This window comes from Cydia amplana, chromosome Z, assembly GCF_948474715.1.
Source record: "Cydia amplana chromosome Z, ilCydAmpl1.1, whole genome shotgun sequence".
Taxonomy (NCBI): Eukaryota; Metazoa; Arthropoda; class Insecta; order Lepidoptera; family Tortricidae; genus Cydia; species Cydia amplana.
Window position 1 is genome coordinate 5,882,105 of NC_086096.1, and position 14,360 is coordinate 5,896,464.

Genomic DNA, 14,360 nt, shown 5'->3' on the forward strand with positions numbered 1-14,360 from the left:
TACAAGTATTACGGAGCAGTCGACGAAAAGGCGAACTTATCTACTAATTATATTTTATTGCTTGCGTGTTAACTATGCTCAATATTTGACCGTTAATTTTTTTGTACAGAAAACATGATAAGATGACTTTATTCCTCAAAACTAATATGAAATATATGTATGACACGTAATTATTACACGAATTCGGAATAACAGAATAAAAGTTCTTAACATCTTCTTCCTCGCGTTATCCCGGCATTTTTTGCCACGGCTCATGGGAGCCTGGGGTCCGCTTGACAACTAATCCCATGATTTGACGTAGGCACTAGTTTTTACCAAAGCGACTGCCATCTGATCTTCCAACCCAAAGGGGAAACTAGGCCTTATTGGGATTAGTCCGGTTTCCTCACGATGTTTTCCTTCACCGAAAAGCGACTGGTAAATATCAAATGATATCTCGTACATAAGTTCCGAAAAACTCATTGGTACGAGCCGGGGTTTGAACCCGCGACCTCCGGATTGCAAGTCGCACGCTCTTACCGTTAGGCCACCAGCGCTTTTTAATAAAAGTTCTTAACATATTTTTAATAAAGTAATAAATTGTAAAAATATAATTATATGTTAATCTACATAATTTTTCCTGATTACACAAACCGTAAAAGATATTTAACAATATAAATATGAAAATAAGTAATATTTATGATGCACACACTTTTAATCGCACTTGTATGTATTAATATTTCGTATATTTTAAGCTCTATAATATAAGTTTTGCCTGTTTCATATTGCGTTACGATATGCGAGTTCATAATGAATCCAAGACTTGTTGAAGCCTGCTGCTAGTCTCTTTGTCCTTTCTAAATGACATCGGGCAAATTTATATGATCGTATGCTATTTTTTAATATGAAGTATGTCTGATTATTGCCTCTGGTCTATTTTTAATGACGAATAACACGATAAGTGCTCATTAACTTAAAACTCTAGTTTACTGACCTTTATTCATCTATAAAAGGCTCACAACTAAAATCATTGTAAGTTTTTTTACATGTACTGTATTTAGTACGCATAAATATGTTTAAATTTTTGTATTGTTAATGATTTAAACTCAATAATATAACATTATTTTACAACACTTAAGAGCTCTCATTAAACCGCAACATTAAAATCAGGTCGTGTAGAAAAAGGGATCTTATTGTAAGCTCTAAAGGGCCCTTTTTATAAAATACAAAACACTTATCCGGAATGCTAAATGCGATTCTTGCGCAGCCATCTTAACAATAAAATACTCAAGGAGATCCACGACATAGTAAAAATAATAATAACATTTTAATTTAACCCTTTGGCCGTCACAGACGCAGACGTTAGCTGACGCGTGCGGCTACACCCCAATATCAACTTGCAATCCGACAAGGTTCACGATGACAGGCGTAGCGTTCAAAGGGTTAAAAGTAGTAGAGTTCTAAGCAACCGTAGCTACGGTTACTGCACTCCACCAGGCGGTCCGTTCGCTTGTTAGCCACTGGTATAAATAAAAGGATGTTATCCACGGACCGCCAAACTTCTATCACACCACATTACAGTGAAAAAATAAAATTAGTATGAATAAATCACAAAGAAATTATTAGCCCGTAATAGAAATTATTCAAAAAGAAAATTTAGACGCGTAATCTAGTGCAATATTGTAGCCTCAGATTTGACAGTTGAACTGGATCATAGACAAATTCTCTTTGACTAGATGGCATGTGTGGCGTATACATTTTTGTCGAACGTTAGCGCTAACACGTTCGTTACCGCATAAATGCAATACAATTTTATTGCACTACTTAACGCGTTTTACTTATGTACAAGTTATAGATATAGTGAAGTCATATTTGTTTACTTTTACAATTGAAGCAAGGCTCTTTTGAAATAGATAATGCGTTTTTAAAGAATTTCACCACAATAATATAATGTTCCTATTTAAATCATTAACAATATTGGGTTATTAATGGACGTTAATGGTTAAATACAATTATTAAAATAATCGAGACGATCACTATGAGGATAATCGCGATATATACTTTCTTCTTTCGCAGCTTATTCTGAAAATAGAAATGGAAATAATTAATATAAAATAAATTAATACTGACACCAGTATTTACCCAGAATCTAAAAAAAAACCGGCCAACTGCGAGTCTGACTCGCGCACGAAGTGTTCCGTACCATTATCTATTGTTTTTAGTATTTGTTGTTATAGCGGCAACAGATATAGGTACATCATTTATACATCAATACCTTGTAGTTGGAGGCCTGTCGGAGCTCCGCCGTGGCGGCCTCCACGTTGTGGGCGGTGTACTCGACGCTGGACTCGACGGAGTCCACAACTTGGCCTTGAGATATGTGTCACAGATGTTACCTTGTAGTTGGAGGCCTGTCGGAGCTCCGCCGTGGCGGCCTCCACGTTGTGGGCGGTGTACTCGACGCTGGACTCGATGGAGTCCACAACTTGGCCTTGAGATATGTGTCACAGATGTTACCTTGTAGTTGGAGGCCTGTCGGAGCTCCGCCGAGGCGGCCTCGACGTTGTGGGCGGTGTACTCGACGCTGGACTCGATGGAGTCCACAACTTGGCCTTGAGATATGTGTCACAGATGTTACCTTGTAGTTGGAGGCCTGTCGGAGCTCCGCCGAGGCGGCCTCGACGTTGTGGGCGGTGTACTCGACGCTGGACTCGATGGAGTCCACAACTTGGCCTTGAGATATGTGTCACAGATGTTACCTTGTAGTTGGAGGCCTGTCGGAGCTCCGCCGAGGCGGCCTCGACGTTGTGGGCGGTGTACTCGACGCTGGACTCGACGGAGTCCACAACTTGGCCTTGAGATATGTGTCACAGATGTTACCTTGTAGTTGGAGGCCTGTCGGAGCTCCGCCGAGGCGGCCTCGACGTTGTGGGCGGTGTACTCGACGCTGGACTCGATGGAGTCCACAACTTGGCCTTGAGATATGTGTCACAGATGTTACCTTGTAGTTGGAGGCCTGTCGGAGCTCCGCCGAGGCGGCCTCGACGTTGTGGGCGGTGTACTCGACGCTGGACTCGATGGAGTCTACAACTTGGCCTTGAGATATGTGTCACAGATGTTACCTTGTAGTTGGAGGCCTGTCGGAGCTCCGCCGAGGCGGCCTCGACGTTGTGGGCGGTGTACTCGACGCTGGACTCGATGGAGTCCACAACTTGGCCTTGAGATATGTGTCACAGATGTTACCTTGTAGTTGGAGGCCTGTCGGAGCTCCGCCGAGGCGGCCTCGACGTTGTGGGCGGTGTACTCGACGCTGGACTCGATGGAGTCCACAACTTGGCCTTGAGATATGTGTCACAGATGTTACCTTGTAGTTGGAGGCCTGTCGGAGCTCCGCCGTGGCGGCCTCCACGTTGTGGGCGGTGTACTCGACGCTGGACTCGATGGAGTCCACAACTTGGCCTTGAGATATGTGTCACAGATGTTACCTTGTAGTTGGAGGCCTGTCGGAGCTCCGCCGTGGCGGCCTCCACGTTGTGGGCGGTGTACTCGACGCTGGACTCGATGGAGTCCACAACTTGGCCTTGAGATATGTGTCACAGACGTTACCTTGTAGTTGGAGGCCTGTCGGAGTTCCGCCGTGGCGGCCTCCACGTTGTGGGCGGTGTACTCGACGCTGGACTCGATGGAGTCCACAACTTGGCCCTGGTCGTGGATCATGGTGCCCAGTTCCTTGAATATTTGGTTCACGTCTAGAATGTCGCTCTGAAAACAGACATTATAACTGGATAAGGCATTGTTAATAGAAATGGGTTAACAAAATATACTTATGCTGTTTAGAAATCTAAACTGAACTGGTTTTATATGTCCCAGATAATAAAATGATAGGTGTATTGCCAAATAAGTGTATTTGCATTCTTCAATGTATAATTTTAATTACATTTTTATTACTGATTCTAATATAGACAGTTTTTTAGGGCAGGTTGGGTTGGGTAGCAGATTTATCAATAATACTTTCATACGTTTGGGGCGGTGCTACCAAAACTAAGTTCCTAGAGCTTGAAAGGGCTCAAAGAGCACTCCTAAAAGTTATGTTGTTCAAACCCTACACATTCCCTACTAGCGACCTATATATTATCTGTGACCAATTGTCTGTACGAAAACTCTACATACTTCAGCTCACACTAAAAACTCATAAAAATACCAATTATAAGCCAGACACAAAAATCTCACGCAGAAAAAATAGCAATGTTTTGATCATTCCGACAGTAAAAACTGCATTTGCTAGGAGGCAACAAACTACACAATCTGCCTACCTATATAACTTCTTAAATAAACATATTGATATTTATTCCTCTTCCAATTTCGAGTGTAAAAATAAAATAATAAAATGGCTAAAATATAAAACTTATAATGACATAGAGAAAATAATATCTAGAAACTAATGTAATCGTATTTAATTCATTCACTCACACATACACAATCAAACACACACACACACACACACACACACACACATACACATACGCCCGCGCCCGCGCGCACATATTTATTATATAAAATATTCTTACCATTATTATTAAGTACTTACCTATTTCGTACACTAGTCGCTGGACTACTGTTCAGAAAATAACTGGAATTGTACCTATTGTTGCATATACAGTTTTTAGTTTTTAGTTTAATATCAATATTTGGCATGACACCTACTGTTTTTGTAATTCTAATTCTAATGTTTAATTGTAATTTGCTTGTTATCTAATGTTAATAGCATAATAAAATAAAATAAAAAACTAACTGTAAGTTACCAACAGTGGAAGAGCGGTATTCTCTTAATACAAGTATTTACAATACTTAAAAAGAGGTACCAGCCCAATTATGAAAAATTGTATGCTACCAAATAAATAATTTTAATTTTAATTTTTTTTAATTTTTTTTAATTTTCACGTTCGCATTTATAACCGGGCTTAACACTAACTTCCTATTGGAATCGATTTTATTACATGGAGCTCTAATGGAGAAATTTTAAAACTAAAAATCAAGTTGCAATCAGTTGAAGTCTCCATTTTTTCCTTAAAACTCTTACATGAATATCAAATCGCTGTAAGATATACAACGAACAAGTTTCAAGCTTTCTAAAGCAAGCGCAAGTCCTTTTCCTATTATACATTTTGTCCTTTCTTATAAAATAAGTTGAAGATATTAATCTTAGGTATTAACCTAGGCAGATGCATGGTAACATAATTTTAGAATGTTCATTAATTTGTTTTCTACTGCCTTTATTTAAATCGGCATGTATCGGTATATATCAAGAATCATGTTACATGTAGCATGGTACATACTTAACTGTATCGTTACAAAGCTCAATTATTTCAATCCGATCTCTATTTGATTTACTAACGCTTATACTAATTGAATCACATGCGATAATTATTTATCGATATTATTCCAAATTGGTCTCAGCTTTTATCACCGTCACCTTTGATACCAAATATGTTTTCATTTTTGGCCTTTACAATGTCATTCAATTAAATCCGATCTCTGTAGTACTGTTAAAACTAACGGGCAGGAACACAGAAAATGACACATCGTTGATAAATACAATAAATCCGATCATAAAATAAATATATGTATATCCGTTATCCGACAAATCCGGTTTGTTATTGAGGGTAGACCAGTCCCAAGTCTCCCGGAAAAATCTTTTAAACATTTAAAATAAGTTAAAAGAGGCCTTTGCTTCAGCTTTGATCTCTTTTAGACAGCACTCGCAGAAAAAAACTCTTACTTAAGTTAGTACGAGCGAGATAAGCAGCATGTCATATCAAATGGGGATAACAACTGTCATTGTTTTTATAGTTAGTGCTAGCATAGGTTTACCCTGTTTTTAGTTATGTTCAAAGAGATTTGGCTTAAGATCATAAAAAAACAAGAATTTGATACTTTTGGTAGGATTGACTGGGGAAACCTAAGTTGGCGCCATCTGTAAAAAACTTCGACATGCCAACCTCACTGTGACCATATGCCTCTCCCTTATACCTCAAGCTGCCTGATGTCCCGCTCTCGCTCCTCCAGCTGCTGCAGGTCCTGCTCGGTCTGCATCGTCACCTGCTCCTGCCGGCGCGTGTTGTCGTCCATCTCCACCAGGTCGTTGCTGCGACCTGCATTACGGTAGATATACTTTACATTAGAGTCTACACTATAAAAAACCTCCCTGGTATCTTTGACTGGCAGCCAGCCCATATGTGGTAGATTAATTCAATCAACATCAATACCGTAAAACTAGCCAGTCATAAAAGCTCCCAAACATGGTTCAAAACTAACTCAAATATATTTCAAGCATACAAATCCAAAAAGAACATTGGTATTGATACTTAGTTAATTATGTGTTGAACTTGTGGGTCACAGTCCCACGAACTGAATAGTGTGAGTTGGTTTTCGCTTGTTAAAAAAAAATTTAACTGTCATTTGTACAAAACAAGGTCTTGATTTGTAAGCTAATTTACGACTCGACTACGAGTGGGTCTGAGAAACTATACCAAACCTAACTTTAAGGAATATGCATAATATCTATAATAAATATTATTATTGTCTTATGTGTACAGCACTTCAATAACATCAGAACATTCAGAACATCACACTGCGTTTTTACAAGACTGACAGTAGTTCAATAAATATAAATTAGTGTCCGACCGAAGGTTCGGTTTCGGTTTCGGCCAGTTTCGGCAAAAAAATCATGTTTCGGCTGTAGTTTCGGTTTCGGCCAAAAAACGGCCGAACCTTTCGGCCGGGCCGAAACTTACGAAATGGTACTTCGGACAAAGACCAAAAGTTGGGGAATAAGTAGGACAACAATATTAATACCTACATATACTGATTCATGTATATTAGGTACAGACATTAATTGGTTTATTATAAAACACAATTCCACTAATGAGGGCGCCACTGGACGGTTGACGCAGTCTTAAGAGGCTGTCAATACCTATAAGTGAATGAGATAGCACTGTCGCATGTTACTGGGCCCTGGGCAAGATAATAATAAGAAAACTAGCCTCACTTTTTACCTCAATTTACCATTGGTTTGTGTTCCACATGTCCTCTACTTCAGCTTAAGCCTTTGGCCTCGCTGCGCCATGCTCGGCCTGCGGTCTCGCTTTTGAATACAATGGACATTGGTTGGAGTCTGTGCTCAACTACTTATCCTGAAGCCTTAAGCACGGCTTTGACTTCGCATGAAAGTTCGCCTCAATGGGGCACTTCGGACTTTTTGGCCCATGTGAAGATTGGTACCCGGCCTTGCGATATTGTTAACAAAAAATTTCGCGCTCGCTGCGCTCGCGTTTTTGTTTGACCCTGTGTCTACATGTTAGCTTGACTGGTGAATGAATAGAGTTAGACCAAGAAAATTCTGCAATGATTTTGATAGCATACGCAGTGCAACTAGTGCAAATGTTATTTATACGTCATAATTTCATAGAAGTTTTGACGTTTAAAATAACACTTGCACTGCTTGTGTTATCAACTTATCAAAATCGTTGCAGAATTATCTTGGTCTAACTCTAGTAATTTTCATAAAAAACTGCTTAAGTAACATCAATTTAAAGGACATTGGGTGTTGACAGCCCCATAATATGTGTGTAAAAGCGGTTTTATGACATTTTTTCAACGATTTTAACAAGTCTACAAAAGTTTCGGTTTCGGTTTCGGTTTCGGCCGAAACTAGAGCCAAAGCCGAACATTCGGTTTCGGTTTCGGTTTCGGCAAAAAAACATGTTTCGGTCGGACACTATATAAAATATATCGACTCGTAACAAGAATTTCCATTTTTCAGAGAATGTTCGTGTTTATATTTATTTTGTTGGTATGTATGCATTCAATAAAATCTCGTATAACTCCTCCGGGTCACAATTGAATGTGACTAGGGTTTGCAATCCGGATCCGAAATGTATGAAATGATTCGGATCTGGAATCGGATCCGCGGATCGGGCCATACATTTCAGATCCTTCGTGCAAACCCTAAGGGCTCATTTAGACGGCTCTCGAACTTGTATACTATTTTAGTTACATACCGATCAAATGACGCAATGTAATGAAACTCGCATGCGAGATCTCGCACCGTCTAAATCAGCCCTAAATGTGACCATGTCTTCAGGTACTTACCGGACATGCCAAACGGATCCCCAATGTTGAAAGTGGCGCTCTGGGCCTTCACTTTACGCACATCCTCTTTCGTCTTTGCAGCAGCCGATTTTTGTGTCGCCTACAAATAATTTAATAACCAATAAATAAAACTATTCTATAATACACACTCTTCTTAAAATATTTAAAAGATAAATTAATAAACATGGCAGATGCTGAAATATCCACTGGTCTTCTGAAGGAAAATTGTAACTAATATTGACATGATAAGGATAAAAATAGCATAAGCTTTATATATTAGTCATTTATCCTTAACAGTTACGTATTATATTTGGTCAGCTGTTAGGTCAGAATAATGTGATACTGTCAATTTAGAACCTTATTCATAGTTAACATTAATATGGTGTGAAATTTAAGAGTTAACATTAAATGAAGTGTCCCCTATACCTTTAGTTTAATTGTAATAGCGACATGTTTTAGACTAATTCATACAACTATTATTTTCATAGAATATTAGTGTAGTAACCCACACAGCATGACGTAACTATCCATAACTCTGTCACAATCCGAGAAAAAGATAAAATCTTAGCAAAAAAGTGAGTTGTTCATGTTACAAGATTTGATTAATCTATTTTAATTCCATTACGAATAGGGTCGGCAACGCGCATGTAACACCCCTGAGTTGCAGGCGCCCATAGGTTACGGTGACTGCTTACAATCAGGCGGGCCATATGCTAGTTTGCCACCGACGTGATAATATATGCTATGGCATATATGGCTTGCGCTGCGTGCGTCGGGATATTTATTCCACATATGGCATGGTTTAGCTTTAAAAGGTGATTTCCGAAAACGTCCCCAGCGTCTACGCGTTGAAAAGGAGTGGGTCGAACCTGGAATCCGCTCCCTGGTCAGCTGGCGCGTTGGCTGCTCATCAGGGCCACTATCACAGACGTGTATGGAACTACCCACGAACCTGGAAGGCGTTGAGTGTGGCCATGTACTCATCGCTGAGCCGCTCCCTGGTCAGCTTTCCCGCGGGCTGCTCCACAGGCATGTCCATGATCATCGAGGACGTGTCTTTGGCCATCTTTTGGGTGTAATTCTGGATCTGACGCCTGGGACGCACATAAGAAATATTAAATTGGGAATCTTTTACTATCTAATAGTTTATGAAGTCTTTAATTTTCTAATCAAGGTCTGTGTGGTTAAGAAGCTAGAGTTAGACCAAGATAAGTCTGTAATGATCTTGGTAGCACACGCAGTGCAAGTGTTATTACAAACATCAAACTTCTATAAAATTAAAAACATTTGCACTTCGTATGCTATCAAAATCGTTGCAGACTCTATATGTACGAGTAAATCGTCAGGTGACAATCAAAACTCACTAATTAAAAAATTCTACCTCGTTTTGGTACTACACCGTACGGTTCTATGTGGCTCTGAACTTGTGGCAGTAATTAGTGAGTTTTAGTTGTCATCTGACGACAGTTACGTTACTATTTTAAGCTAAAGTTCATCATACTTGTAGCGGGCCAGTTACCTTTTGTCTGAATCAATAAATCTAGTATTAACCAAGCCGAAACTACGATGGTTCGAAAATACGACGACACGTGCCGAGAAAAGATATGCACTGCCTTTTGCCATTCCGTGCCCCCAGATATAATTATTTGGAGCAAGTAAGCAGAAAAGCTTTAAAAACTTACAGTTGATTGCGCAGCTCCTGCGAGTCCTGAGGAGTCTGCAGCTGGTTGACCATCTTGGACATTGAGGATACTGTAGAAAAAAATATTATTGATACTTTTGCTATAGTTATTTAATACAGCAGGTTCAGACACAATCACAAACAAATATGTACCTAATATTTTTCAAATAAGGTAAAACGTGTAGGTATCTATGCATATTATTTATCATTTTAGTTCTGCAGAAGTGCACATAATATGATTTTTCTAGCAATCGTTACGATTCCTGGCCCAGATATTGTAAGTTAAGTACACATTACATAACGTAAGATATAAATAAATGTCTGGGCTTCAAATCAACTCCTTTATATACATTTTTGAAGCACATTATTTGCAGTTATATGTATTAAACGTAATACGTATAACTGCAAATAATGTGCGTAAATTGCGTAATACATAACTCAAATATCATCAATACATATTACTCAATAATTACTCATATCATACACTTGATATAATTAAATTAATGAACTTATAAATACGCGCATTGTAAAATAACAGCAAGGTATTGTAGTACAAGATCATTTGTCTCTATTTGTGTAAATTAATATGTCAATAAGTAAACCTGTATGGTTAGCATTATAAGTAGCTGTGCGAACAAGCTATTCAAATCATTTATACACTCGATTTTAATATATGAAGGAAAAAGGCTCTGCCTGTGTCTGTTACCTTCGCAAGGGCATATTATGATATTACTGAACCGATTTTGATGAAGTTAACCAAATAAAGCCTAAGCTTTTTTAGAAATGTACCTTTCAAGGAGAGTGCAAATAACACATAGAATAAAACGTAGGGCAGGGGTCACCAATTAGTTTCTTCAGGGGTCCGGTTCTTAAAGTAAAATGACCATCGCGGTCCGTTTTTCGTTGAGTTTATTAAATAAGAAAAAAATAGGTACCTAGGCGGTCCGCCATTTGGTGACCCCTGACGTAGGGGATCTTTAGGTCAGTCAACATTAAGGAAATTTATTATGTAATTATACTTTTTTCAACATTTAAATTCGCAAGGGCAAGCAAGAGAAAACTATTTTCATTGTTCAGTCATTGTTACATCAATAATGTATTGAGAAAACTCGTTGCAATTAACCATATTGTTATTCAAAAATGTAAATAGCATTTAGGTTATTATGTAGTATTGAAAAACCGGCCAAGTGCGAGTCGGACTCGCGCACGGATGGTTCCGCACCATCAACAAAAAATAGACCAAAACAAGCAAAAAAAAGCAAAAAAACGGTCACCCATCCAAGTACTGACCCCGCCCGACGTTGCTTAACTTCGGTCAAAAATCACGTTTGTTGTATGGGAGCCCCACTTAAATCTTTATTTTATTCTGTTTTTAGTATTTGTTGTTATAGCGGCAACAAAAATACATCATCTGTGAAAATTTCAACTGTCTAGCTATGACGGTTCGTGAGATACAGCCTGGTGACAGACGGACGGACGGACGGACGGACAGACGGACGGACGGACGGACAGCGGAGGCTTAGTAATAGGGTCCCGTTTTTACCCTTTGGGTACGGAACCCTAAAAAGTATACTTAAACACCTATAAATAACCAGGCAAGGTTGGCCTTGTTATGGTGAGACAAGTCAGACTTGTTTTTATGTTTAATGTTGAATTAGCATACTCTTGGATAGCTACCGTGAAAACCTAGATTTGGAGAATCTATGTTTATCTATTTCTCTTGCAATAGTGACCAGATGTGGACAGAGGTGCACAGAAACCAAATATTCACAACCAGAATCTTAACAATTCTATGGCCCTCCATAAAAAAAAATGTTAGGTAGGTGAATTTGACATCATTAGTAACGTGGTTAGATTCTAAATTACATTGAAGTAATTAGTACTACGAGGTTAGGGTGTAAACACTAAAGTACAAAGTAGAGCAATGAAAAATAGTTGCCATGTACAACAAAGTACAAAAGATTCACACTCAGCGCAGTCGAACCAAGCTAACTTTGCACAGAATTTTCAATGACGGAGTGTGGAAGTGCCACCACAAACGTGAAATTACAACAGCAGCACAGCCAGACGTTGTCATAACCAAGAGTCTTTCTACTCTATTCACACAATGTTGTTTTATTACTGACATGTGCACATTTTTTTATGTCCTTTAGGTATCATTTCTAATTTAAACAATGATTAAGATACAAGTGCATTGCAATAAATATTATGATTATGATAAGAGAGCTATGCCTAAGAGTATAATTAGCTGAGCTTCATCAAATTTGCTTAAATCCATGCATGATAATAAGATTTGAGTTCAGTTCTGAATCAATTGAACGTACTTGGTCCATTATGATAAGCAATACATAATTAGCTCCCACCCAATTAAAACTAATCTCCAATCTGTAACATTTGAAATGTAATTTTTAATGGCTGTTATTTGTTCATATATGTTCAGATTGCAGTTCTGTATATTTTATCTCATCCTAACATAATTTCGTTTTTTTTAGCATTAGAAAGAACTTGAAAGAAGATAAGCGATTTTGACATGTCTTTTAATTGAAAAACACTTTTTAAAAATCAATAACTATTACTTATGAATGCAGAAGACTATGAAAGATCGTATTAGATTCATAATTGGTACATATTTACCGTAACTTATTTATAAAATGTGTTTTTCAATTAAAAGACAATCAAGATTGTTTACCAAATTTCTAATGCTAAAAAAAAACGAAGTATAGTTGTATATAGTTTCCCATATAAACATGCTCAAAATCAAGTCTTCAACTAGTCATCATCTTCCTCGCGTTATCCAGGCTTTTAGCCACAGCTCATGGGAGCCTGGGGTCCACTAGGCAACTAATCCCGAGAATTGGTGTCGGCACTAGTTAACACAAAAGCGACTGTCATCTAACCTTCCAACCCAGAGGGGAAACTAGGCCTTGTTGGGAGCCTTCAACTAGTGTAACAGTGTAAGTAAAGTACATCTTATTAATTCATTATTATACAAAATAACTTTTACCCAACTATGAGAAAACCTAATATTATAAACAATGTCTTTTAACATTTATGGAGCATAAATATAGAGCTGTGGCAGCTTTATCCTCTAGCAGCCCAGTGGCCTTTAAAAAGGTATCCCATTTCATTCTAATTTGAATCTTCAAATCAAACTTGCATTCCTCTTGGCAAGTTTTGTTGTCCGCAGCTAGCAGTTACAGAAGGGCATGATAGGCTCCATGATTTATGTTTATTTCTATGAGCAATAGCACTAAGAAAACACTTATAAGGTATCATCCTATTGATAATACGAAGCCTGCAGCTGCTAACAATGTTCTAGCAAGGGGTAATGTAATTAATAACTTGTAATAATGATTATTGTGTTCTCATAAGCCCAGAGGCAGGATTTAAAAACAAATGGGGTTGAAAAATCAATTTTCACACAGAGTTTAGATTCAGATTTTCTTCTTGGGATACCTACCACCAATTGGCTTATAAAGGCAGAATTGAACTGTATACTACTGCACTAAGCATAACTATGAAATCTCATTCAATTCCGTACAATATTGAATGATAAAGTTAAACAATTGGTTAATATTTCATAATCAGTTATCGCACTTATGCTTGTTGTGCTAATATGAGACATGAGTGGGACTTCAAACAAAACAAAAATAAAAACAATAGGTCCAATATGAAAGAGTAACTTTGGTTTGTCACAAAAGTCCAGTAAATAAGCATGGTAGGGTCACGACCACCACCACTATGGTAGGGCTTTTTGGCTGAAATAACTTCTTTGAAGATATATAAAGTTGAGAAATTTTACAAAACTAAATAATGTGGTCTTTTTTTTTCAGGCTTAGCTATTATGCTTGGCTGGAAACCCTAAGGTTTACGTCTCAATAGGCATTTTTTTCCAAGAACCTTGAACCAGCCTTGTTATTATCTGTAATGGATCAAGGTTACAGTAGCAAGTGTACATTTCAAGTCATACAGGATTGCTTTGAAATTGTGATGTATTGTTATGAATTCATGGAGCAATCGGCATATGACTCAAAACAAAGACATATCCCTATCTTTAGCTACGTGGTAGATAATACAAACAAACGATAAAGAGGCTTGTAAAATGATACATACCATTTTGTGATATTTTCTTCATATTACTGGCTATCGTCGACGACAACTGCTGGAAGCTCTCGCCCCTTTCTTCGTAGGTCACGCCGCCTTGATATGAAGCATCCATCCTACCTGCAGCAAAATTAATTTAATAACGAAATTAACTACGCTGCTTTTTGACGCGTATTAATCCAGCAATGATCACTGTGCGATATGGAATATATCACCAAACTTACTGATTTAATGAAGTGTGATTATCCAATGACGTATACAACACAAATCACAACTAATTGATAAATTAAAATTAATTATCACGCACTGACACGACCAATCCTTTTTTCGACAATGAGAACCAATAACAGAGAAATGCAGGAAACGTTCTAAACATTCCCATAACTCCGTGCATAGCAAAAGTTTTTAAAGCAACATGACTAAGAAAACGGTTTTATCCTGAAAA

The 14,360-nt window shown here is 38.1% G+C and overlaps 1 protein-coding gene across 1 annotated transcript; it reads right to left on the bottom strand.

Annotated features, from left to right (window-relative positions):
* Positions 1 to 1,879: 1,879 nt before the first annotated feature.
* LOC134660960 (syntaxin-7) lies at positions 1,880 to 14,273 on the bottom strand. Its single transcript, XM_063516849.1, has 8 exons — positions 14,140 to 14,273; positions 13,925 to 14,035; positions 9,813 to 9,882; positions 9,083 to 9,224; positions 8,131 to 8,230; positions 6,010 to 6,131; positions 3,586 to 3,741; positions 1,880 to 2,061 (listed from the first exon to the last, which is right to left on the bottom strand). The coding sequence occupies exons 2-8, from the start codon at positions 14,028 to 14,030 to the stop codon at positions 1,975 to 1,977; spliced, it is 783 nt and encodes a 260-aa protein (XP_063372919.1). The 5' UTR covers positions 14,031 to 14,035; positions 14,140 to 14,273; the 3' UTR covers positions 1,880 to 1,974.
* Between the last annotated feature and the right edge of the window lie 87 nt (positions 14,274 to 14,360).

What these genes read in the sequence shown, in the direction of transcription:
- LOC134660960 (XM_063516849.1), bottom strand. Translation starts at nt 14,030, where the DNA reads ATGGATGCTTCATATCAAGGCGGCGTGACCTACGAAGAAAGGGGCGAG. An exon ending in GAAGAAAATATCACAAAATG is followed by an intron (nt 9,883 to 13,924) that starts GTATGTATCATT and finishes TTTTTTCTACAG; the next exon opens with TATCCTCAATGTCCAAGATG. An exon ending in GGATCCGTTTGGCATGTCCG is followed by an intron (nt 6,132 to 8,130) that starts GTAAGTACCTGA and finishes ACCGTAATGCAG; the next exon opens with GTCGCAGCAACGACCTGGTG.